Source organism: Artibeus jamaicensis, unplaced genomic scaffold (assembly GCF_021234435.1).
Source record: "Artibeus jamaicensis isolate MK-2021 breed Jamaican fruit bat unplaced genomic scaffold, CSHL_Jam_final contig_3230, whole genome shotgun sequence".
NCBI classification, from domain to species: domain Eukaryota; kingdom Metazoa; phylum Chordata; class Mammalia; order Chiroptera; family Phyllostomidae; genus Artibeus; species Artibeus jamaicensis.
The window spans coordinates 1,258,432-1,285,893 of NW_026521764.1; the positions used below are offsets into that span (position 1 = coordinate 1,258,432).

Sequence of the window (27,462 nt, forward strand, 5' to 3'; positions counted from 1 at the left end):
CAGCGACAGAAGAAATTCAAACACAGCTCCCCCTCCTTGTGGCTGCAAGGAGCCCAGGAGCGCCTCCCAAGAGACAGGGATTCAGGAATTGGGTGCGATCGAGGCAGCGGCTGCAGCAGTGGGAGTGGATGACAGAAACCCTCGGACCAGAGCAGCGCTGGCTGGGCGTTAGCAAACTGCCACAGACAAGAATGTCTTCAAAAATCTACTGCGATAACCTGATGTACAAGTGGGAAATGAACAGCTTACAATTCCCTTAAATGGAAAGGGGAAGCATTTGCATTTAATCAAGACTCTGATCCTGCTGGTTCCCGGGGGCCCATAAGTGCTGGGTGCTCCAACACCTGCCTGCCGCACACCTAACCTGGGCTGCCCGCTGGGGACAGCACAGGCTACGCTTGCACGGGCGCTACCGCTAACGTAACCCTGTCCTCAAGGCATCCCAGACCTTCCGGACGGGAGGCCTCACACCTCTCAGCACCAAGGAGCTCAGTTTCATCTTTTTTCTCCCACCAGAAGGAACCCAAAGTAGGAAGTGAGGGGCGGGGGGCCGTTTTCATTAAAAAGCTGGTTCCTTTAAAGTATTTTACTGCAACTTTTAAGAAAACTTTTTTTGCAGTTAAAAAACCCCTAAGAATGAATGTTCTTTATTTTTCCCCAAATGTCTTATCTTTGTATGATACATATATGTTTCACAATTTCACTCTGTTTTCCTTTGGACATTATTTCAGGCAAAATGGCAACTTTAAATATAATAGAGTGGTAATATAATAGAGTGTTTATTTCTATAATTAGAGGAAGAATAAGTGCTTGTTTAACTCAAGAAAGCGTCTAAACACAAACGTGTTTAATTTGCTAGCGCGAATGAGTGACTGTATGTTCAGTAGAAAGAGGGAAATCCGGTGCGCCGCTAACACAGAGGTCTAGAGAAACTCAGCAGAGCGGAAAATTGCATCTGCACCAAGGCACAAGTGTGAGACACTTGAGTGCAATAAGTGTTTTCCCGGGAAAAGCACTAATAAACAGCAGAAAGCTCTGCTCATGTCTAATTACATAAAAGGGGCGCTGTCTGCTAAATTCTCATCACCTTAAAAATACTTGTTTCCAAAGTTTTCATTCGTAAAGTCCATTCCCTTCTAAGATCTGTTCTCATGTTCTCTTTCTCCCATTTGTGTCTGAATGAGTCTCTGTGTTACTTCCCACCTGCCACGCCCCTGTTCTCCAGTTGAAGGTGTTTTCCTTTGCAAATAAAAATCATAAGCCTAAATAAGTGTCTTATAAGAAAATAAATATGTAGAACCAAACAAACGTTTGCAGTATTTTGATATAGCCACCTGTCCTTTATTTCGTCCGTTGGCATCTAGCGGAATCTTTTCAGCTTCGACGGAGCCTCTCTGCTGTCCTGATACATTACTGTGTTTACTGTTTCACAGGGACTCTGACTTCACCCTCGAGGAAGACTCAGTGACTCGCTGCAAGACTGCGCAGCAACTCAGTCGTTCTCCGAGCTCTGCTTGCTCTGGAGAAGACACTGAAGAGGGAGACTCGGCTCTGCCGTCAGCAGGGCCGGCACTGCGGGGGTCACAGGGGTGAGGTGTGGGGTGCGGGCCGGCCAACCAGCAATCCAGTTCCCCTGTCACTCGTTTCCAGAATCACATTCATGGGGCCAGTCATGGGGATGCGACCCCGCTGAAGTGACAAGCCTCTGAAGAGCAGAGGCTATAATAAAAGCATATTTCTATAAAATCCCGTGGAATTGAACTATGGCCAAGAAAAACGACCAAATCCCCTTCCCCTGGAAAGCACACAGGCAGGAGCACAAGCCAGATTAAAATGAACTTCCCCTTCATGAGTTCCCTCGGTCTGAAAGAGACCACTGAGATCTCGCCAGCAAAGTTAACTAACACGTCTTGTATGACGTGTTCGCTGCTGCACAGAGAAGGCGGTGGACTGGCCTGGAGCGGTCGCCCTCTTTCCTACACGGCTTCCACTCCCGGGAAGAGGCCTCGACCAGAGGCCTTTCTCACACGCCGTGGCGGGCCGTGGGCCGCAGCTCTGGAACTCGGGTGCTCATGGAGCTCGACTGGGCAGCCGGTGGGTTTCGTATGCCAGCCTACACTGGGTTGGGTGACGTGGCTTACGCATTCACAGAAAGCAGAACAGCACTGAGGAGCAGGGTGGAGTAAAAACACAAAAGTGCCGAATTTTCTGAGTCGAGAGGAAATGCTTTGATGTCTGTTCAAGTACCATGCAGGATTTTAGGTGTCTCAGAAGTAACTGAGCATTTGAGAAACAATCACAAGCAAACATGGTTTGGTCTGAATGTCAACCTCACTTTAAAGAAATAAACCGAGTCCTTTTTTTGGCCCCATACAGTAACAGTGACGAATTCCTGGAAGACGGAATTACATACCATAAAAGATAAAAAATCATTACCTTTAAGCAATAAGGGCATGAAAGGGATTTTGGGCGGCTTCATCTTTTTGAATGCATCTCTGTAGGCTTTGTGATTCAGGGAAGGATCCTGCCGAAGCAAGCAGATTGCAGAGAGAGAGAAAAATCAATGTGCTACAGAAAGACTTCTAAAGCCACTTTGCTATGCGATTTGAACATGGGTTAGCTACTGAGAGGTCCTCCCTAAGAATGAAGTAGATAAAGGTTTCCTAGGAAAATAAACTCACTAAATTAGGGCAGGAAATCTAGGCACTGAATGAAAGCCAAGTTATTGGGTTACAATAATGGGAACTGACTGCAAAAGAGAGACACCTTTGGATGGCCCTATTACTTTCCTCAAATTGGTTCTTCAAGTCTAGTTTCCTCTGTGTAATTTCTATCACGAAGCAACCCCAACGTCTTGGGTTAGGTACACTGCAAAAAAACTGCCCTCACAATGCGAGAAAACAAGAGAAGGCTGTCTCGCTGTGTTCTGGGAAGAAGCTATACATTTTGTATCTAAACCTAAGAAATGGTAGAACGGAGAGAAAAATAATGCATGAGACACTGATTGCACGCTAAACTGATACCAATTCCACAGGCTTTGAAACGGACTGTCCTTAGAAATCCACCTTCTCAGAATCATAGTGAAAGGACCCTTTTCACCACGTTTTCCCACGAAGAAGCAGCAGCATGAACTGCAGACTTGCTTCACTTCCTAGGAAGTGACACTGAATTTTCACACACAGGTGCCCCCGTCCAAGCTGCCCACCACTGGGGTCTGGGACCAAGTCAGACACTGGCAAAGAATTCGAAGAACAAGCCCCCTCCGGCTCAAGTACTTACGGTCAAGCTTTCAAGTTCAGAGAAAAGTTTCTTAAACTTCCCAGGGATTTTCTAAAAACAAACACACAGACAAGAAAAGGTCAAAGAAGTCCATTAATTTGAGAGGTGACCAGGGAATGTTTGTTACGTGGGGCTTCCCGTGCCCCGCACCCCCACATAAACCCATCTCTCGTCGGGTCCACCCAGACTGCCTCTCATGACGCGATTTTCATTCCCAGAGAAACAGTACATTCCTTAGGAAGGTGGCTAAAAATGGCTTAAAATACTTAACAGCCAGCCATGTGACTGGAATCCAGCTGGTTGGACATTCCACACACTGGTGGTTCTTTAATAAAAACTTGGATTTCAGTTCATAACCTACCTTTGATGGACACTCTCATCTTCTTAAATAGCCTTGCTGGTTGGGAATAATAATGTCAGCTGACTTTTTTTGTACAAATGATATAATTATGTTTCACAGCAGAGGCCTAAACTAGTGAAAGGCCATGAAAACCCTGAGTGACAAAGCTGGCGGTTTGACAGGCAGACTCACTGAACTATGGAGATGAACCACACGAACAGGTAGCGGGTCAAACAGCAGAGGGTATGCCATCCTCCCAGGTACAAATTTGGGTCCGAGGAAGAAGAGTCTGGCATTTTCCCGCCAGCCTTTTACGTGATTGAGTGAAAAGCTGGGCACCTTTCGTACAGATGCAGTGAGAAGACAGTCTGAACTTGAACTCTGCCTCTGTGGCTTCCTAGCTGCGTGGATTGTTGCCAGCTCCCAGCTCTCTGACTGATAGGGAGATGGCCATAAAAAGTGTGCTGCTCCTGGTTGGTGCTTAACAAATTCTAGGTATGAACACAAATGCCTACTTTCTGGAAGATATTCATGGGACTTTCTGTTTCCCAACCAAATCAAAGTGATTGAGGGCCCCCCCCCCAATAATTAGCCTTTTGAATTATTTAGAAACAGACTTCTCAATTTGACAATTTTGAATTTGGACTCAGTTAACCACAGCAAGTGGGCACTTTAATCTGTTTGGAAACTATTGTTATATAGGCACAACTGCACTAATGAATGGGGGACAAATGGCACGAGAACAGAGATAACGTAGCCGTCTGCAACGTATTCTCATCATGCCTCTGAGCAGCACACCGCCGTCTGCTGGGCCTGCCGCACGGATGGCCCAGGGGCACCCGCCACCGTGCCCCACCAGAGCATCTCCCTGCCTCACCGAAAATGGGTCCGTAAGTTGCCCACAGACCTACGTTGAGATCTAAAGTGAGAAGAGAAATAGCTGGCCTCTCAGCCTCTCTCTTAGGGGAGTTTACATTGGGAACCAGGAAGAGACTGGCGCAGTCACTGATGAGAGCTGAATCTAGGAAAAGTGGAGGGAGGCTAAGGAGACTGCAGGGAGCCACATGCAGGCCAGAGCCAGCAGGGAGATGTGATGGACGAAGAGACGGGACGAGGCAGAGAATGGCCCATGGTACGAAGCAGAGAGCAGAGGAAACAAACCCCGAGGAGAGAAGGGATGGGGCCGTGGGCGAGGCAGAGAGCCCCACCTCTGTGTCTGGTTAAAATCAGGGAAGTCCCCATTTCAGTTCCTGCATGTATACCCTTCAAGTCCATGTTTGGGAACACACGCTCGCGTTTGTGGGCCCCTCCATCTGAGAACCTAAACAGCCTTCCTCACACACCACCAACAGGGGCAGGGCCAGGGTCCTGGAGGCCCGAAACTTACAGTATTGTGGGGCCTTCTTTAAGAAAATGAATACAAAGTTACTTTACTTTTGCAAATTTTACAAAGATGTGCATCACCCATGGGGACATACTGCCAGGACCCTGCTGGTGGGGTGCCCACGAGCTTGACTCCTTAGACTCCCAGCCCCGTAACCTCACACAGGGGAGCTTGGACAGGCTCCCTAGGGGACCGGGGCCACACCGTCACGGGCGCAGCGCAGGGGAAGGCTGGCTGGAGCTGGGGGCAGCTCTCACCTCTGTCCTACACATCACACAGCCACTGTGAAGACCATCTGATCACAGTGGTGCCTGCCAGGACATTATTTTTTTAAACATTTTTTCTAGTAGTACATACTTAAGCCGTGTAAGTCAGTCTGTGCATTGTAAATGAAGGCTTCTTGCTGGACCGGGTCCGTTCAGTTTTATCCATCCCCCCTCTCCCTCCTTCTCCCTCCTCCTCCCTCCTTCTCCCTCTTCCTCCCTCTCCATGAAGACCGATGGGCTCACCTCCCAGGTCTGGGACAGCCGGCTGACGGAAGCGGTGTTGAGACCCATCACAATGGCAAAGAAAGAATTCAGGTTTCTCTGGGCTTTGCAGCTGCAGCATAAAAGAAGGCAGAAGGCACTCTGAGGCAACATCCTTTCTCTAGACGATCACAAAAGCTGCCCCTGGCAATACTCCCCTAGGCCATTGAGTTCAACCTCTGGGGCAGGGCTGGACTCTGCTCCACAGCCCACACACCCTCGAGTGCCCTGGGGCCCCTTCAGGTGTCTCTTACAGAAATGAGCCTATGCCAAGCGCCTGAGTGCATCCTTACCTGCAGGAGATCTATGTTCTTGATACCTTCGGACACTTCAAAAACTTCCTCCTTTTAAAAACCCTAATTTGGATGCATTTACAATTTCAACTAAAAATTCTTACATTCGTCTTTCTTTGTATACCCCTTGCTCTCATTATACAGGCTCTCTAGCCCTGCCCCTGTGTCAGCAAGCTGTCTGCTTTGTGGGAGACAAGCCCCCCTCACCTCATGGGTCTAAGCTGCCCATCCCATTACATTTATACACATTTTCTTTGCCATGAACAAAATTGCTACTGTGTTATGCACTTACGTAAAATATGGCATATATTATAGGGACCCTGTCCCACATTTCTCATTTAAAGAGAAAAGGAGATAAAATGCAAAACAAGATCACACTGCACCCCACTCACTCTGCAAGGTTCTCTGCTGTGCATAATGTCATGCCCTTGACCTAAGTGGTCAAAGTTCCACCAATTCTTAAAGCCTGCTGAGGGCATTTGCCAGACCACAGGGAGGTTGTACTTCCAGGTTGGCCAGAACAGCCTGTGAATTCTAGACACTGCTTGATCTGGGACTCAGGAGGGGAGAACTGCTCTGAGGTTAAGTCCTTAAAATGAAGAGACTACCCTAACTTGGTAATTAAACATGAAAAATATGCAAGTGCTTAGCAGCGAGCTGGGTGCAGAAAAAATACTTAGTGTATGTTAATTTAGCTTCCCTCAGATGCCATCTCTTCCCTGACATCTCCACCAGCATCTCAGATAGACTTTGGGAACAGCGTATATACATTAACTTTGTATCTTGTTCTTGCAGTTACATGCCATACTAAATTACACATTGCATATAGCAAGCTACTCAGATGGCATTTACTAGAATTGAAACCAAGACTTTTGGGGGGGAAATGGTTCTATTATTATTCATTATAAAAAAATCTATTCTTCTTTTCATTTAGCAGCATTTATCTCTGTGGAATGTTAGATATAATCCTCATCGTTTTATCTTTTAGCCACTCCCCCCACCCAAATAATTTTCCTGGTCCAGATCTCTTTTTCATTCATACTTAAAACAAAAAAAGCACATGTAACCAACACCCGAATCTGTAAAAAGGAATGAACACAGACACAATTTCTCCAGAAGACAAACTGAGGCAGCACAAATATTGGACACCGTTCCAGTTCCCAAGACTCATTCATTCCGTGATAAGAACGGGCTGCCTGACACTAAACATTCCAGTTTAGCCAACACTCCTTTGTCTGTGTGAGGGAATAAAACCCACCCAATCCACAGAGGTGGGGGGAGGGGATGGTGAGAGGAAGGGAAACATGAATATGCAAATAGGATGCCTTAGGCAGGAAACACACTTCGTGATCATGGAAATTATTATTTTCCGGCGGTTACTCCTACTCCTGTGATTATAAAAAATTTAACTTTGCGTTCCTATTGGCATTCCAGACCACGGGCTAGGCTTAGAGACCAGTTCTGTAAATAATTCAAGATCATGATGCCGCACAGAGAGGATGTGAGTAGATTCTATTTCCCTGTGGACCAGTAGAATCTTACACTGGGAACAGAGCTGTGTGCTGTCATTTTACTCCTTGAGACATCAGTATCCCATTTATCCTAGTTACTGATATTTATAAGGACTTTTTGACCCAATAAAGCCTCACCTTTAAGTATTTCACAGACTATTATGAAAACACATTGGCCAAATTAAAAAAAAAAAAAAAGAGTCCAAGGTTTAGGCTCATCTCTCTCTCCCTCCAGTCCAATCACACTGAACAAGTCAGGTACTTCCACTATCTGTCATCTAAGTGAACAAAACAACCTTGCTTCTGGGTCACAGTTCAGTCTCCGTGCAACTTGCACACCAACCTTCCCGAGGGACAACTTTGATCATCAGTTTCCTGCACAAAAACTGCCAGGGAATCCCTAGTGGCTCCCCAAGGCAGGCTGCACTCCTCAGTCTGAAATCCCAAATCCTTAACCATTTGCTCCCATCTTTCTCTGCAGATGAGTCTCCCACGACTTCCTCACCAATACCCTCCCCACTGGGGTCAAACTGGATGCGGGTCCTTCCCCAGACCACACGTTCTCTGTGTCTTGCTCCCCCACGCCCCCACCATGACTCTGACCTCTTTTGTACTGATAACAGTCAAATTCTACCCAGGATGCCATTATCACCTTGGATGCTACTTAACTTTCACAAGTTGTTTTTCAAACCCTCCTTTGCCTCATCGTTGGTATGTGAGCTCCCCCCAACAGAGCCTCCAAGGTGGGAACTCTGCATTAAGGAAACACAGTCCCTTCTGCCAGCAGACCGCAAACTCCTTGAAGGCAGGGCCCGGGGTACCGGGACTTCCCCACAACAGCCTGCATGGATCTGCACCTCTAACGAGTGATCAATCCATAGTCGCCGAATAGGTTACACTGCCAGGCACTCAAAAACACTCTGGTGCAACAACTATTCTGGAAGACAAAGGAGAAATGAATTGGGAAGGCCGGCACTGGGAAAGCCTGGCTGCTGCTGCCTGCTTCTGCTGGGAGCTGCCCCAAGGGCAGTCTGGGGATGCGGACCAGGTATTTTAAGAGATGCTCCCAGCAACTTACTTTAATAAAAAAGGTCATGCAGCCAACATTTACTGGGTCGTTGGTACTCACTAAGTTCTGTACCAGGCTCCCAAAGCAGTGACTGATTAGAACTGGTCCCTGTCCGCTGGAGGTTAACACAGCCCCCGAAGGAGCCCTACATAAAGAGGGAAGTTCAATACACAGAATAAAGAAATTTTTAAAAAGAAAATCTCATGTCTATGTGTGTGCAGGGGAGGGAGTCAGGGTAGGAAGTAGCTGACCTTGCATTTGAAAATCACCAATGTTTTCCAGGAGGAAGTCACATTTGGCCTATGCTGTAAAGAGCGGCAGCAGCCTGCTGGGTGGAAGGGGCCGCTTTTAGCAGAGGTGGCAACACGCATCCGTGCTTGGGGGCCGGGTGCACGGGAAAGAGTGGCTGTGGCGTGGGGTGCACCCAGCGGGTGGGGCTCAGAGGTCAGGAGGGACCAGCCAATGTGGGCCCCGCTAAGGAGTTTGTAAAGTTCATACTGTGGGCACCCAGGAGCCCAGAGCAGGATTCTCGAACACACTGCATTTTCAACGATATTTCCCCTTCGCTCAGCTTACCCTGTTTTCCTAGGCTACTGCAGCTCCCTGGCCACATTGTAATTTAGCTGCAGGATGAGGTATGTGTGCTTATTAGTTCTACAGCATGGAGCAGAGTGCTTCAGTCTGATATTTTGACATTTACTTTAAAATATAAATACTTCAAATGCAAATACATAACTATGCATGGACAGACCGTCTCAAGCATTTGGTCAGTTAACTCAGGATCACCCCTTTACATCCAACCCTTCTTATCATCACAAGGAAAATAAAATAGTACTCTTGCAAGGAGATGAGAGGGACTGGACTTTTCGCCACTAGAAACTCACTGAGCAGCGATTTTGATGAATTTTTTCACCAGCTGCACTCGCTTGCCCAGCTGGCTGCAGAGCAGGATCTCCGTGGCCACCCAGAGCTGGACCTCGTTGCAGCGCTGCAGCAGGAGGCTGAGGTTCACCGTGTGCTCCCCGCTTCCTTGTCTGCTGAACGTGAAGTAGATCAGCTCTTGCTGAAAGAAAATACGCTCACGTCAGTGTTTATTTTTAGCACACAGTCAAGTTGGTACAAAATTTAGTCCATTTTAAAGAGCTATCTCTGGTAGCCACCGTCATATCACAATATGAGAATGTGACAAATAATAACATATTATATTTGAAAACTTTCTTTCATTTTAAAGATAAACTTATCTTTAGTTTTAGCGATGCCTCATTAAATAACGTTCACTTAGAGCCCTTATATAAATTTTTTAAGAGTGTAAGAATGATGCCTCTACATGAAAATCTAAGGCATTCGAAGTTTAAATCACAGGCTGAATCAGATCCAAACTTCCTAAACTTGTTCTATTGGCAAATTCACGTGCAAATGAATAAATACCATCACTAGCATTTGTTCAGATGCACATTAGACCCTCGCAGGTAGATTCTCCAGACGAGGGTTCTCAAATTTCAGTAAGAATCAGGAACACCCCCCCACCCAGCGTTTCCAATTCAGCTGGTCTGTGGTGGGGACAAAAAATGTCTGTTTCTAACACGTTTCCGGGTGGTGCTGATGATTTTGTTCTAGAGACCTACTGTTGGAGAACCACTGATGGAAGACAGTGCCAAACCGTAAACAGAAAGAACAGGGTCCAACAAACAAAAACAAAAAACAAGTAAGACCAGTAACTAGTAACTATTTACTCTGTACAGGTTGATTACACGTAAAGCAATGGAGCAGGTTCATTTCAAATGGAGGTGTGTGCATTTCACAGAAATAACTGGCACTGTTCCAGGGCAGAAGCAGGGACACATCCCATTCTACCGACATTTCCAAAGTCAGGAGACATTTAGCGGGAATGACTTCCCTACTTACTCAAAATTACATCACCACATGGAAAATTCAACAAGAAAATATGAGGGCACTGAAAAGTCCTTCCCAAATGAATTGGGTTAAGTTGGGCACGAGCTTCTCTTCAGAAGGAAGGGCCGTTTCATAAGAAAAACTTCCCTCAGTGGCAAAGCAAGGGCCACATCGGGTGGTTGCGGAGCAGCCACACCGCTCACTCCTGGGCACCTCTCCGCCGGCTCCATTTATTCATGAACTGTCAGCAGCATTGCCCCATAGTCTGTCACTGTTACGAGCTGTCCTCAAGGGAGAAGTTGATGGACACAGAAATCTGAAATATATCTCGGAGTTTTCAAGAAAGCACTTGAAGTCTTCTTGCTGGACAGTCTGAACTTACAGAATGTTCTTCAGTAAAAGGATGAGTGTGTGTGTGTGTGTGTATAGACATGTATATACATAAATAATGTGTGGTTCTTGTTTAATTATAAACTTTATGGGGAAAATTAATACAAGTATCAAAGGTATCAAACACAAAATGGCTCTTCAATCCCATCAGAGCTCCGTGTATAGATACACATACACACGTGTTCATACATATAAAAATATGACATGTTTATACTAATTGTACAAACATGTGATTGTATCAGGACCAAATAAAGCCCAGCATTGTATTCTGATTCCTAGGACTGGATCAGCCTTTCGAATATCTTTCTGGACCATGGTACCCTAGCATAATAGTATCACCAGATGATGGATCTTTTAAAAACCTAATCACACACACAAACATTCTTTGAAAAGAATTCACAAAGAGTACTAGCATTTCCTTGATTGTTTCACCCTTTCCTTACCTCATGAATTGAATTGAAGAGACTCCAATCAAAATTCATTAATTCCAGAGCAAGATCCCAAGTATTCATTCCCAAAATCCTTATCGGCCTTTGCTGCGACTCCTCGTTTTCTGCCAATGGGTTCTAAACCAACAGAAGCAAACGGATCCTCAGTAAGTCCCAGCATTTGGCTCTGTGCTGGCTTCCCATGGAAAGGCACTAGACGCCCAGATGAGAAAGGCAATCTTGTCTGAGGGCACTTAATATTTCCCCCGGTCTGTTCACCTTCAGCGAGTTACAGCCACTTTAGGAAGCAGCCTTGAGGACAGCAGAAGTGATCAGTGCGTGAGCCCGTCCCTGCCACCTTCCCACGTACCCACACAACTCTGACTGTGAAACACGGCCGGGGCAGGCAGCGTAATGAAGGCTGAAGCCCCGAAACCACTTGGGCTTCTGGGAAGAATCCACGTGCCAGCAGGGCTGGTACAAAAACAAACAGGAGAAATGGCACGGTGCACTTCAATAAAGGCAGACACAGCTTTTACAGGAAATATGTTTAACAAGTCTCAGCCCAGACACACATGTACAAATTTTATTAAAATGCTTGTGGAAAGCAAAAAAACAAAAACAAAAAAAAATTGAAACATGAAATAAAAAAACTTTCTTCACTTATACCCCATGGTGGATAGTTAAGTATCAATTGCTTTCCCTGTACACACAGGTACATGTTTGGTGACAGATTTCCTTAAAATACAGCATGAAATTACCCAATGCCACCACAAGTTCAAGTCTATTGTCACTGTTCAACGTATTAAAAATGATTTAGCATCTTTTCAAAATATGTTACTTTCAATTAAGATATAAATTCTCCCATTTGAGGGTCTGGACTTGAATAGTTAATGACGTTGAAATAGTTAATGACTTAGGAGAAAGAGAATAGGACTTTACGAACTAAATGACATAGCAGGATGAAGGGAATAGCTCAGATTCCAAATATCAATCTGTTTCTCAACAGCAAGATACGCTGTTTGCATTTTAGAATTCTTACATTTATAAACAGTTGGCCAAAGACCCCCACCGAGCTTTCTCACAGACTTAATTTCACTCAGAGCAGATGCAAACTGAATCTGCTCCCAGAGCGGGAGACGGTGTGGAGTTTCCCACTCAGGGCACATGCTTGGGTTGCAGGCCAGGTCCCTAGTAGGGGACACATGAGAGGCAACGACACAGTGATGTTTCTCTCCCACTCTTTCTCCTTCCCTTCCCCCTCTCTCTAAAAATAAATAAATAAAGTATTTAAAAAAAGAAACACTTTATATGTATTTTTCCCATTCATTCCACACTTTAGTTCCTGCTTTCCAAGATATAATCAATCTATAGACAAGTAGAGTGTGTGTTAGTGGTTTCATATATTATTCTTCCCTTGCAACGTCCCATTTCAACAGAAATATTTTGGAGATAAAAGACCTACAGCTATGAGTCCAACAGGAAAATTTTAGGTGGTGTGCAAAGTTCATGGGGGAAACATTGATTGGCTCCTCTCAGAACACACCGCATGGCACCTACTAACCCATGAAGACAGTGACCGGGGCCTGCCCTCCCCCGCCACTGGCCCTGGGCAGTGGAGCTGGGCACCCGGGACTTGTGAGAGAAGTCTGGGAAGCACAAGGCCAGAGGGTGGGAGACGATTAGGCTGCAGGTCCCCTCCACCGCCAGGAGCCCAGAGCAGCTGCTCCGTAGACTGTCCTCCTCCAGAGAAGTGAAGTCACATCAATCTCGTTATTTACTCAAAGACACTGCATAACATTGTCCAGCATGTCATGTTTCACTGATGCAATTACATCATTGCAGCCACAGGACCACTGACCCGTGGGACACTGAGAACTGGAAGGGGCCCACATTAAACAAAAGGTTTCCCTCTTTTCTCTCATCATATCCAAATGAAAGGAAGGCACAGGGGCTCTAGAGCTGAATGTACAGGGGCTGGATCCTAGCACTGTCTCCTTGGTTGTTGGAAGCTAGAGTAAGCTACTTGCAGCCTTTGCGACCTTCACAGGGTCACTGGGAATGTTAAATGAGATATGGATGTGAGTTACTCAGCACCTATGTTTCTGGTTAAGTATTAAAAATGACAGTGACTGATATTATGGTAGCTTGATATCCTGTAGATAATTTAACAGAAAGCATTTTTATTATAAGCAATTTTCATTTGCCCACATGGTGTACATAGTCCCCAATTATATATACAACAGGAACCAGATAAGTAGACCCAGCCTGGTTCTGACCCAAGGAAGCAGACTAGGACCGTAAGACCAGATGTTACAGTCCCAGTCGGTAAAGCCTGCTGCTTCTGGGAGATGAACCCCACTGTACAGCAAGCAGCCTTAAACTGAGGGTGTTAGAAACAACCCGCCAATCATTTCATTGGGTGTACATGGTCTTAAATTTGAACTGAAAGTATCCTACACTGTGGGGCCCACATTATTTCAGATGCTTCTTCTTCAGTGGCATCGATGTCCCATTGTTGTTATGAGACCATTTCACCCAGGGAAGGCTGAGCCCTCCCCCTCTCTTCGAGGGCAGGGACACTCCCAGGGCACCAAATGCACGGTGACGAAGGCAGTCCCCTCCCCCTTCCACTCACACAGGGTGCATTTCTCAGCCTGCTCTCCACACACCCTCCAGAAATGAAGAAATGGAATTAAGATCCCAATGGAGAGGGACCCCAGGTCTCAAATCCCTCGTCTGAGGGGCTCAGAGAGAAGGGGGATTTGACTGAGGAAGGGTTTAGAATTCGTCAGGTTGTGCGTCTTTGATTTGGCAAAGCAGTGTTAACTTGATAAGTGTACTGTTGGCTAGGAGAGGAAATCGTTCAATGTATTTTTCTAACATTCACTGTAAAACGCACACAAGTATGTTCTTCATCTGGCATTTGTGTCTGTGTGTTTCAAGGACAAGGCCAAAGGTCCTCACCAAAGTGTCAGCCAGGTCTTTCCGGTAGACATATATCCGACCAGATGCTTCCAGGGATTTGGAGATCGCCAAGTCATCTGGCTGAAGTTCATGCTTTTCTTTATTAAAAAAAAAAAACACAACAGAGTAATTAGAAGCACAAGAACAGCAGTAGGCATACAAGGTACATCTAAAGAGTGAAACTTGCCAGAGAAGCATATTTAGAAGTAAATAGGATGTAAAGTAGATTGAATTTAGTTCTGCACACTCTATACAGGTACCGGTGAGGGCTTGGGCGTCGCTCCGTGTTTTCCATAAAGGGGAATCCTCTGGTGATTTTTTCGTATAATACTCAGTTGCTCTTTGGAACACAGAACATTTCAGGGGAGAAAGTAAAATTCACTCATAATCCCATCACCCTAAGTATAACCACATGATAGTAATACTGGTTAACATTTGGGTATATTTTTATTCTGATCTTTATGTATAAGTGTGTGTGTATACACATACATATATTGGCAATTATTTATACATACATACATACTTATTATGAATACATATGTGTGCAATTATTCCATATGTAGTTTTATATTCTAATTTTATTACATGCACTTAACCACTTGTCAAAATTATTTATATATGTCATGCTTAATTGGTTACATAACAGTCTATTATAGCATCACTTAAACTTTCCACTTTTGTTGGACATTTTTCATTTCTTTTTTTCCTCATATAAATGAGATGGCAAGATGTTTGCTAAATCTCATTTAGCACAGGGCCAGACACATACCAGGGGCTTATTAATGGGACCTATTATTATGGCAGCCATACGTACATTGCTGAAATCAACACCCTTGTGCATACATCTCGGGCTGCTTATTGACGATTTTCTTTCTTTTTTTAAAAGACTATTTATTTGTAGAAAGAGGGGAAGGGAAGGAGAAAGAGAGGGAGAGAACCATTGTTGGGAGAGAGAAACATCAACTGGTTATGTCTTACATGCCCTGAATGGGGGCCAAACCTGCAACCCAGACATGTGCCCTGACCAGGAATCGAACTGATAACCCTTAGCTTTGTGAGACAACGCCCAACCAACTGAGCCACGCTAGTCAGGGTGATGATTTTCTTAAGATAGATTCCCAGTAGTGGGATTACTGGGTGAAAAGGGATAAGTAATTTTAAAGTTTTCGATACAAACTGTCAAACCCCTTTCTAATTCTTACACTGACCAACACTTATTGTCAGTTTTGGTAAGTCTGTTCTTTTGTGGAAACCAAAAATGGATTTGCAGTTTATTTTGTACTTCTTGACTACTATTGAAGCTGAAATTTTTCACATATTCTTCTTCCATTTTATTTTCCTTATTGCAAATGGTTCCTATCCTCTGACCATTTTTGCATTATCGCTGGTGCTCTCTTACACCACAACGGAGAAGTATTCTCCTCCTAACTACAGACGTGGATGGGAGTTGACTCAAGTAATACTCAAGTTTATTCCACGGTAATATAACCAGCTTCTCTCCTAAAGCAGCCCTTCAGATATCCAGCATGGTCGGGAAATGCAATACCCCACATCTTTTGCTATATAACTTAATCAGTTAAAATGCCAAATTTTGTTTTGAACAGTTCTGCTTCATAGAGAGCACACAAATGATAATCTAATATATTCTGTACGGCCAGCAGGTCGGGCTGCGGACGTGTGTAACGAACGGTCCCACGGGGCTGGGCCCTGAAGTGCTTCCATCTCCCCCCTCTGTCTGGCTACAGTTTCCTACAACCCGCTGTGTGCCCCCGTACACGTCAGATCGGAAGGTACGGGAGGGAGCCCATGCTTGCTAGGGGGTAAATCGCCGCGGCGTTCTCCATCGTTTTTCCAGGTGCTAAGAAATGTTCTCCCTTATTTTCAGGTTGGTCACTGCACTATAAAAACTGATAAAATCTTCAGCTCTGAATAACCGGGCATGTTTGTTGTTCCTACGCACACACACGCACCCTTGGTATAAAAACGGCTCTACATCTATCAAAAGCTACGGGGCTCATCGCTACCGGTCCCTTAAAAAAATTCACAAAACCAACCGATTGCCAACATCTTTAAACTCTTTTTGAAAACTAAATCCACAGTAGATCTCATTGTCATTTCATTTTGCAGTAGCATTTAAAACATTATTTATTGAAAATTATGTAGCTAGAACAAGGAATACATTAAGCTCTGTTTCTTTTCCTCTCTCATAAAAACATGATTGTTTGGGGGGATGTTAAGCTGCAGGCAGAAAGGTTCTTAAGGGACAAAACTACTAATTGAAGGGAAATGATGGCACATTTCCAAAGCTGTGGGATCACTCGGGGATCAGCTGATACTTCTAGTGATGATCAGCAATGAGTCTCTCTCTACGCCACCAGCCACCCTGATGCATCCTGCTGAACAGAGTGTAACACGGTATCTCAGGGCCACTGAGTGGATGTCGGGGAGCAAAGGAGCCACTCGTTCATCTCCAGGCTCACGCGTGGCCCTGCTGGGTCCCAGGGGAGTCTGCTGTGCCACCAAGCTCGCTCGGGGTGCTCTCTTCTCCTGCACCTTCTGTCCAAACAGGGACCCAGCGATCACTTGTTGTGCTGGTTCTGTCAAAGTGCTGGTTTTCATAGGACCAAATATTGGTTCGAACCATTCAATAGTTTTTGGTCACTTAAAATGAACTATAATGTGCATTTATCATATCCATCTGGAATGTCTGAAATATTTTATTAAAAAATTTCATCACCCCCTAATTAAACTTCCTGTAACCCACATGTTTCTCAAATGTTTGCCCCTTTCTTTCTAGACAACGTGGAAGACAGCGTGGGAGGAATGCACAATGAGGGCCCGAGGAGAGGGAGAGGGAGGGACGCTGTCGTTCATTAGGGCTGTGTGTGTTTGCACGTGTAATTGAGGAGCCTGTTAGGACCATTTTACCTGGTGCCGAGTGACGCGCAGCGATGGAAGCTATTCTGTCACCTAATGCTCTACTGTGGCACTGGACACCCTTGTCCTGCCTCTAGAGTGATGATAACAGAGGGCAAGCAGAAACGCCGGCTATCTGCTTCCGCTCCCCCACCTGGCCCTCCCTAGTTTTCAGCGATTGATGCCAGGTCACTTTCTTGGTATTTGCCTCAGGGTTAATGAGATATTAAATAAAGACGGTAAGCCAACAAGGGGGCCGGTGGCACGGAAGCCTGACAGGCTCTGGTGAGAATGAAGGGGTCTGTGCAGGTCGCACCGATCAATAGTGTCAGCTTGTCGTCTGTGTGATCTTACTCCAAACAGACAGTAAACCCTTCTCGGAGGGTAAATAAGGCCCACCAGAAGAAAAGGCTGTGACCAGGCCTACTCGCTGCGTCCACCTGAAGGAACGAGCTTCGGGAGCACGGTGCGGTTCTCATTTCCCTCAGCAGGGAGTCTTTAAGTATTAAATTGTCAGCCAGCACCATGACTAGTTCAAGGCTGTCTTTCTTTTTTCTTCCTAAAGTAATTTCATCCTTTAGCCATTTCCCAAGTTAATTTAAATACGAAAATAGAAGGTTTATCTAGAGTACCAAATGCGAAAGAAAAGCTTTATAATATATTTCAAAACATGGGCCTGCCTCTCTAATTCAGTTCTAGGGGAGGGAATTCAGTATCCAACAGTCCCCAACCGTTGTCATGGAAACACCTCTGGTAGGTGGCTCCTCATTGTTCCAGTGGTCACCCAGCTGCGGACCCAGAAGACACGAGCTGCGCGTTTACTCTATAAAAATGTCAACTCTCTCCTCTTGGAGGAGATCCAGTGAGAGATTACTATTCAAAGACAGAAAGCCATTTACCCCCAGAGAACGTGACGGCCACCAGAGCCAGGTCCTCTTCCGCATGCTGGATCTTTTCGGCCACCACTTTCAGGATCTCTTGGGCGGTACTGGAAACTTTGGCCTTCACACTGACATAAGAGTGCTCTGTCACGTACACATGGCAGAAAACTGCATGAGACGAGAAGCCTTGTTAGACAGCAGAGGACTGTGCCGATGAGGTGCAGACTTCCCTAAATTGAGGCACCCACCTTCCTCCCTCGTCTCTGTGGTGCAAAACACCCATAGCTAGATTCACCTGTTTCTGTCTGCACACAGGCACCTGAGGGGACGTGCGTGCAAACATGTGCTCGCACGCCCAAGACATGGATGGTCTCGGTGGAAGCCGGTGACCAAGCCTGAGGAGGGCTTAGCTTCCCCACGCCGCCCGTCTAACACATACCCTTTTACTTTACACTCCACTCCTGGGCAGTTGCACGGTCGTTGTTAGAATTCTCACGTGCTTATCTAAAAATCTGTCATCTGCCACTGTTTTTCTGTTCAGTCTTCCTGATTTTTTAAGAACGACACCCCCCTTTCCTGATCAAGATGGTGGTGAGCTTTGTTTCCAAAGAGAGGTCACGTTTCTAGCCGTTGTAATTTCTTTTTCATTGTCTGCGGTGCTAATTATTATTACTAGGACATTATCACTAGCTGGGTGAACAGGTCCGGGAAAAATGTTTCTTTATGACTTAATAGCAGAAACTGTTTCAATAGCAATGCAGATAATTGGCACATTGTTTGCTTCTTATATCAGCTATTCCGAACAATAAAACACTAGCTTTTTTAGAAAACACAGAAGGACAATAATGTACTTAGATATTTTCCTCTCCTATATTACAAATTTTTTTTAAAAGAGGCATGCAGCTGCTAGAGAAATTGCATGTGTGACTTAAACGGCACGACAAGAATAAACCCAGGAATGTTTTCACAGAAATGCAAGTAAAGCAAAAGACACACTATGCGTTTACGTGTGTGAGCCTCACAGTAAACACCACCAGGAGGCGCTGGCCGTATTTTGCTTTTGGTTTGGTAAGGCGTGCCACTAAAACAATAGCAACTAACAAAGAGTTGTTTTATATGTTGTCAACAGACTCGTGAGAGACAAGAAGGCTTTTTTTCCACGCACAGAACCATGGAATTTTTGAGCGAGGCAAAGATCTGATTGACTAACCCCTAACTATGATGTAAGCTTACAGCTTGCTCAACAAACTGATGAACAAAGAGAGGACCAGGGCCCTGAAATACTCGGCCTGTTTGAAACTCGGCTTGGAAGATCAGACAATTAAACTGAGAGGCGCAGAGGCAAGGAAGGTCAGCAAGTAGGGAATTAGGAGGCAAGATCATTTCCTTTGCTCTTCTTCTTATCACCACACGACAGCACCCTCAGGGGCGGCTTTATACACAAACAATGTGACAGAAGAAGTATGCTTGTGGCAATTTGCTTTTTATGTGTTTAAGAAGTTGAGCCGATGTTAAATGCTCACGCTTAGAATTTCAGTACTTATTGGAAAGGTTTTAAAAGAGAAAGTCTCTGAGTCACAATAGTGTAACCACTTTAATTGCTGGAAGTGTTTCCCGCTCTGCACTTGACTCAACCTTGATCCAAACAGGAGGAAATGAGGTTCTGTTGTGTTACAAGATATTACCACAGAGAAGCGCGCCAGCGTATTCAGGGCACTAACAAAGCGTTTCCCCTCGAGCTGGCGGGCCAGCCCTCTTCCCGGTGGGTCAGGAGCCCTTTGGGGCACTGCCGGGCACCGAGTGAGGACATCTGGGTGTGTGACAATGCCTGGCGCAGCCTTGCCTCATAGGAATTCTGACTGCACATCCTTCCTTTTATGATTTTTGCTGAGATTTCCCCTCTAAATGTGCCCTGCATGTGGGCCTCGGTGGACTTCCCGGTGAGTCCCAGGCAATGGGCTCACAGAGCTGGGAGTGGACACCCCCAGGGCAGGCTGTGTTCCCAGGCAGTCCTGCCCCTCTCCCCAGGAACGAAGGAGGCTCTTTGCTGTCTCCTCGTCTTATTTCCCCAACTGAAACCGTCCTTGGTCCCTGGGACACCAGTACATGATCATGAAGATGGTAATGCCAAAGCCGGAAAAGAAAAGCCATCATTTTTTGACGTTAATATGCTCCTTAAAGGGCGTGACAGCTGGAGGTGGTTAACGGCAGGCTGCTGTGTGAATGCTGGGGAGCCCCGCTGATGGACAGACAGCCCCTCACCTCCCCAAACCCCGTCCGAACCACACTCACTTTCCTCTGTTTCCGACATGGCCCCTCTATGCTGCAGCCAGTTCTCCTTCAGACTGAACTGGTGGAAAAGGGCTTTACTCTGTGAGAAGGGAGAAAGAGAACAATGAATGAATGTGTTCCTGCCCTTTGGAAAGCCACAGCTGTTTACAACATGTTCCAAACAAGCTAGCCAACTTCGTTTTTTAAGTATGAAATGCACCATCCAATCATAGAGGAATAGACTGGGAGTTGCCTCAGTGAAAGCATGTGGAATCGGAGAGTCTGAGCAACACGACAGGCCTCCGCCAAGGCCAGCACCAGGCAAAAAGTCCCCATAATCCTTCCTTGCAACATGCTGGAGGGGAATCTGGTTACTAACGACAACACCCCAGGTTCTTCTGCACAGACACCATTTCCCCATCCCCATATCAACCTTCCCTGTGGGTAAAGCGACTTGAGATGGTCTCAGTGCTGGAGTACAGTGACTTTCTTAAGGGCAACAGGTTCTTTATCAGCGTCTATGCAACTTGTGTCTAACATCTCACTTTACAGTCTCTCCCTCAAGTTGGATAGGAAACACATGCATTCTTGCTACCCGCTCTCTCTCCATTGGGTTGAAAAGTGCAAAACTTTTTCTTACAAAGCCTTTCTTACTCTTGCAGTCAAGCTTCTTGCCTGGATTTCTTTTCTCCCCACCAATGTTTGACATTCAAATTTATATCACTCTAGGGACACAGGGGAAACTCTGAGACTTCAAAATGCATCACAAAACCAGGCAGGTGAGAGCACAGCAGAGGTACAGGGCTGACACGGGACCTGCACCAGCACAGGGAAGCTGAAACCCCAGGGTACAAGCTGCAGCCCCAGCCCCTGCCTTGCCCTGTCCTGCTTGAGGAAGTACGAATGAGCAGGGCCGGGGCTCCAAACTGAACCGCATTTCCCAGGGACAGCAGCCTGCCTTACCTTCCTCTGCGGCGAATACTCATCTACAGTGCTGAAAGGAAAAGAACAAGAGGTCAATCGTTGTCCCACGCCCAGAATAATGCAGTCATTGTCGCGGCAGACTACTTTTCAGACACTGGGCGGGGGCTTTTGCTTTTCCAAAAGATAAGGCTCAGTACTCATTAGTTCACTGTGTATAACACACTTGACTTTGGGCTCTGGGTTTCCAGTGCACCAGGAAGGAAAGAAGCTGTCTAGTCAATAGGTACGGTTTGCTTTCCACCCACAGAAAGTGAACCCCGCAGGAGGAAGTGCACTTCTTCAGTGCACGGTCATTCTAGTTTTCTCACACACCGATGACATTTTAGCTGAAATTACTGCTATTCAGGTGACTAAGCACGTGGCCGAACTACATCTTTCCCAGGATATTTCTATGTGCGGTGGAGCTGGGGGACACCCAGCAGGTCTCCAACTCCAAGCTTCTTCCGGAATCTAAAGATTTCATAATCTTATACCAAGGATACAAGGACCACATCCCATCATTTTCTTATTTCAATCTTTTATTTCCCACTTTTACATTAGGCTCTTTAATGGAATGTTTTGAATTTCATGAGTGCCTCTGGTGCATTTAAGTGTGTGGAACCATGGATGGAAGGTTCCCAACAGTAATACGGCCTCCCTGACAGCACAGACCCACTTCCACGTGGGGGGTAACTTTGACATTGACTCTGTCTTTCTTGTTTCACTTAGTTGTTCCCACCTTCACACTAGTCCCTCGACTATGGACACAATGCATTGCAGACTCTGATCGAAGGAGGCCACCAAAATTCACAACATTCACTTTTCACTCACTGTCCTAAATTACACCTCATTTTGGAATTTCTAAACATGTGGTTTTCATGACTGAGAATTTATTGGCTCCTGAAAATTACATAGACATTTAACCCACAGTCGGACCTCCCTTTACTGCAGTTAAGTCAGGCTCTATATCTCAAGTCAGGAATCTGGAAGGCCGGAATGAACATCTTCTGTGAGATGTGTATTTCTGACTGCTGAAATCTTTTCTTAAAATATATTTTTTATTGTTATGCTATTACAGTTGTCCTGATCTTTCCCCTTTTGCCCTCCTCTACCTGGTATCCTCCATTACCTCAGGCAATCACTGCCCCTCCGACCTCAGTTCATGTCCATGGGTCATGGATGTAAGTTCTTCAGCTTCTCCATTTCCTATACTGTTCTTAACATCCCCATTTATCCTGTACTTGCCAATCTGCATTTCTTAATCCCTGTACCTTTCCCCCCATTTTCCCTCTTCCCCCCCCAACTGATAACCCTCCAAATGATCTCCACATCTATGATCCTGTTCCTGTTCTGCTTGTCTGCTTAGTTTGTTTTTTAGATTCAGTTGTTGACAGTTATGAATTTATTACCATTTTAATGTTCATCGTTTTGATTTTCTTTTTCTTAAATAAGTCCCTTTAACATTTCATGTAATAATGGCTTGGTGATGATGAAGTCCTTTAGTTTTACCTTATCTGGGAAGCACTTTATCTGCCCTTCCATTCTAGATGACAGCTTTGCTGGGTAGAATAATCTGGGATATAGATCCTTGCTTTTCATCACTTTGAATACTTCTTGCCAGCAGTTTCTTTTAAGAAATCAACTGATAGCCTTATGGGAACTCCTTTGTAGGTAACTATACATTTTTCTCTTGTTGCTTTTAAAATTCTTTATCTTTAACCATCGGCATTTTAATTATGATGCTCTTGGAGTGGGCCTCTTTGCATCCATCCATCTTGTTTGGGACTCTCTATGCTTCCTGCACTTCCATGTCTATTTCCTTGAACAAATTAGGAAAGTTCTCTTTCATTATTTTTTCAAATAAGGTTTCAATTTCTTGCCCTTTCTCTTCTCTTTCTGGCATCCCTATGATTTGAATGCTGGTATAACTTTGAAGTTGTCTCAGGAGAGTCTTATACTCATGTTTTTGGATTCTTTTTCTTCTCGCTGTTCTGATTGAGTGTTTTTTTTCCTTCCTTGTGTTCCGAATTGTTGACGTGATTTTCAGCTTCATCGACTTCACTGTTGATTCCCTGTAAATTTTCTTTATTATACTTAGTGTAATCTTTATTTCTGCCTGGGTCTTTTTTTTTGCTGTTGAAGTACCCAATGAATTCCTCGAGAATCCTAATAACCAGTGTTTTGAACTCTGCATCTGATAGGTTGCTTGTCTCCATATTGTTTAGTTCTTTTTCTGGACTTTTGTTCTATTCTTTCATTTGGGCCATGGTTCTTTGTCTCCCCTTTTTGCAGCCTCCCTGTGTTTGTTTCCGTGTATTAGGTACAGCTCCTTTGACTCCCTGTCTTAGTAGTGTGGCCTTTTGGGGAAAAGTCACCTGTAATTTGAATTAGATTGGGCCTTAGGTAGTTGCGAGGATCGGGCAACCCGTGTGAACTAGGTTGAGGGGGGTCTCAGATATGGTGTCACTGCTCTGTGTCTCTGTTTGTGAGAGCGCCCAGAAAACGGACAATGGCCACTGCCTGGCCTCTGAAGTTTTACCTGGGAGGAGGCTGCCACACACTTCAGCTTCTCCCCGTGTGCCACTGGTGCCCTTCCAGGTGCTGCCTCAGTGCTGGAGCCCAGAGGGAGAGGGTCTGCATAAGTCCTAAGTCCATTGTGAGTCATTTGGGAGGAGACGCCTGAGAATCCCAGTTTCTTCTGCCACCCCAACCCCCACTGGTTTTTACAGCCAGAAGTTATAGGGATTTATCTTCCTGGCATTGGATCCCTGAGCTAGGTGGTCTGGTGTGGGCCAGAGACCCCTTCCTCTCAAGGTATCCCTCCTGATTTTTATCCACCCCCACGGGTGTGGGGCTGCTGGTTCTGCTTCCTCCTCCCTGCCCTCCTACCCAACCGGACGAACATGTCTTCTTTAATTCCTTGCGTGTCGACTTCCATACAGCACAATTTTCTGACAATTCTGGGGGATATTTATTTCATAGTTGTAATTTTTGCTGTGGTTGTGCGAGGAGGTGAGCTGTGTTTACCTATGTCCCCAACTTGACCATGACTACTAAATCTTAACAGACGCTTTTACAGCTTAACAACAGATATGTTTCATGTTTGCTAAGTGGAAACTACACTGTAAATCAGAGGCCAATTTTCCCTTCAGGTTAACTTTGCAGCTATATCTTAAAGCTTAATGACTTAATGTTTTCATTTACCAAGATAAATAAGGAGAGTTCACATAAACAGAGTAAAGTCAGGTTTTGGCAATTTGAAAGACTAATGAGAGATACCCGGGGGATACCCTGACACGCTGAAAGTCACTGAGTAAATGGTTATCTTCAATCTTTCTAAATTGATAAAACCAAACCTCAGGAACATAAAATTGAGCTTTTAAAATGCTCTATGATTTGCTGGGACCTACTTATAAGACATTTTTTTTCTATTTTATTAGAGAATAGCTATGAGCTACCTAAATGACAAGTTAAATATTTACTGTTAAAACTCAATAATAATTTATCAAATGATTGTTTTTAGGTACCTAACTTATCATGGCTGTTTGTTTCTCCTGTATTAAAATAGGGCTAAAAAATAGTTGATACGCTCAATTTAATGTTTGTTCATTTCGATATAAAAGCAAAACAAACAATTTACAGCTAGAAAAGCTAAAGAGTCGAGATGAATATCAGATTCAAAATGTTCAAAATAGACTTTATAAGACATCTCAAATTCTATCACATTTGCTGCCTTCTTTCATTAACTGAAATATGGAAAAAGAAATAACTTACTGACGACGGTGCATTCCAAGTATCTTTTGAAATTCTTTCAATTCTTTTTCGAGTATTGGGTATTCATATACATCATCCAGTACGTTTCTGTATATGGTCTGGGGGGAAAGAAGAGTGTCAGTTGAATCGGTTGAAGGCCCTTTAGCAAGAATTTAGACTCACACAGTGGTTGACCTGCCCAAAGAAATCGGTGGGACTCTGTAAAATGCAGGGGATCCACCCAGGAACCAGGGAGGGGATCCACCCAGGAACCAGGGAGTGCCTGGGTGGGGTCACCCCTCTGAGCCCCCAACTCGGCCAGCAGGGCTCTCTCGCAGCACTTAGGGGCCATGGGCTGGAAATGCTCAGTGATCTCTCTGGCTGGCTACTGAGACTTCCATGCCTATTCTATATTTTAAAATAATGATATCCACACAATCATCTGGGAGGAAAAAAATCAATTGAATTAAATGACCCAGTTGTGTTGAAATAGCATTAGTTTAGTCAAGGAGTTGGTGAAAGAGTTTTTAGCTGGATGACTAAATGATAGCTGAATTTTTAATGCAAAATGGTTTACTTCCTGAAAGGCAGAAGCAGTTTAGACGCTCGCCTATTTTGAGGCAGAGCTCGTCCTTGTCCAGATCCCACTCTCCCCCCTTGTGTCAACCTGCAAGGCTAACATGGTTTTGGTGGCCAAAGGAATCCGACTACCCACAAATCATCTCCAGGGAATTATCTGTGTTGAAAAGATGCTGCAGCCTATTATTGATTCAAAACATATATCAGTTCATCTAAATCCACATGTAAGTATAGATTATCATCTATTTTACAAGTTAGTATTACTTAAAATTTTCAAAATATACATCCTGAAAAAGTTTAATAATGTGCATATCATGAATATAATTTTTAAATGACAATGTTTTATCCAATTATTGAATAAATGAAGCTGGGTAGTTCAAATTGTAATAAAGCTCAACATATTAATTAAATACTATTAAGTTTTGAAGTATGTTTTACTTTGCCTTTCTTAATTATTTCATTTGTAATCAAACATCCCATAACTTTTATGAAATAACATTAAATTAGTGAATGTAAAATTTGCCCTCTATATTTTTTCTTAATGCATTTTTTAAAATGAAAAAAAGTCTACCTATAGAAGGAATACCAGGCCTTCAAAGTCAAAATAATTGAATGCTTTGTTCGAATCACAACTTAGATATTACAAAAAGTGAATGCCACCTACGACTGAGACTTTTGAAATGCATAACTAAAAACAAAAGCAGCCATCTGGCCTTAGAGGATATCCGGAAGTTTTACATTACCTTTAAAAACATTTTCGAGTGTTCATCTTCATGCAGCCAGTCTTTGTACAGAGAAATCCACTGGGAAACGAGATGTAACACCTTCCGTTTCCGGCAAGGGACATCTGAGTTTTCTTCTTTGCCTTGATACTTCTTAGCAGAATAGGTGCAAGTGGTTAAGAAAGAATACTGCGTTGTTGAAAACAAAAATACGAAGAGATCCACTTATTCTTGCTAAATCGTACTTTCTAAAGAATCTACACCTATCTAACCATGCATGCAGGACAAAAGGAATAACGTGTGGCGAGACCAATGGGTACACATTAAAAAGGTTAAAAATAAAGCCAGGAAAATGATTCCCATACACTTGGCGACAGGCCATGAAGATGAAGGTCAGACGGTGCCATCGACGGCTTCGGACATGGTTCCACGGGGGCACAGGTCAATGCCACCTCCCAGAGATACCAGGCGGCCCATTAATTTCAAGGGTGGTCCAAGAGACCTGGCCATGCTCCAAAGGCAGACGTTGTTTCCATACAAGTTAGAAGAGAGTTAGGTCAGCTCTCCTTTGACCCTCAGAAATTCACATTCTGTGACACCAGTTAGTTCTCAAGTAGAGACCCAAATGAGCACAGATTTCTGAAGCATCATTCGTACCATTTTCCAAATGCCCATCCCTAGGAATTTACTTAAAAAAAGAAAAGGACTGGGTAAATGTGCAAACATAAATAAAGAGGACTGCTAATTTAAACTTTCACTGGAATAAAAAACAGAAAATATGAATAACTTAAATGCTTTACCCACTGCGGAGAGTTAACAGAATTATTTCCATCCCCATCTAACGGGCTGTTCTGCAGTCACAAAACTGACAGCCCAGCAGTACATTTACTGACAGAATGTCCCCAGTAAGTGGATGAGCAGGACAGTAAGAAGAGAATAGGTTAGGATGATCTGTTTTTGTTAATTATGCTTATTTATATGAACAATTCCATTACTGGGAAAGATACACTGACGATTAAGAGCAGCTTCTAAAGGTAATGAGGTTTCAGAGCCCATGAATTGTTAATATACTTATAAGCATTTTCTAATTTGTATACAATGATCATGTGTTAAGTATGTTGTTAAAATGATTAAAAATAACAAACCTCACAGGCAACATGCTTAAAGCCCGAGGAACGAGACAGAAGCTTGCTGTTTTTCAAACCAGCCTAGTGTTTTTCTCCCCCAAATCACCATTTCCGAGTATCTTGGACACATGAAAGGTTCACTGGGAAGAGGAAGAGCTGGGACACGAAA

General features: G+C 44.5%; 1 protein-coding gene across 1 annotated transcript in view; it reads right to left on the reverse strand.

Annotated features, from left to right (window-relative positions):
- RAPGEF5 (Rap guanine nucleotide exchange factor 5) overlaps positions 1–27,462 on the reverse strand; it is a 216,727-nt gene that overhangs the window by 12,067 nt on the left and 177,198 nt on the right. The window contains exons 13-23 of the mRNA XM_037136283.2: positions 26,188–26,332; positions 24,887–24,984; positions 21,113–21,143; positions 20,171–20,249; positions 17,897–18,046; positions 14,082–14,179; positions 11,130–11,252; positions 9,288–9,466; positions 5,513–5,603; positions 3,280–3,330; positions 2,437–2,524 (exon numbers count right to left, since the gene is read on the reverse strand). Coding sequence (XP_036992178.2) covers positions 2,437–2,524; positions 3,280–3,330; positions 5,513–5,603; positions 9,288–9,466; positions 11,130–11,252; positions 14,082–14,179; positions 17,897–18,046; positions 20,171–20,249; positions 21,113–21,143; positions 24,887–24,984; positions 26,188–26,332 — 1,133 coding nt within the window. The remainder of the gene's footprint in view (positions 1–2,436; positions 2,525–3,279; positions 3,331–5,512; positions 5,604–9,287; positions 9,467–11,129; positions 11,253–14,081; positions 14,180–17,896; positions 18,047–20,170; positions 20,250–21,112; positions 21,144–24,886; positions 24,985–26,187; positions 26,333–27,462) is intronic.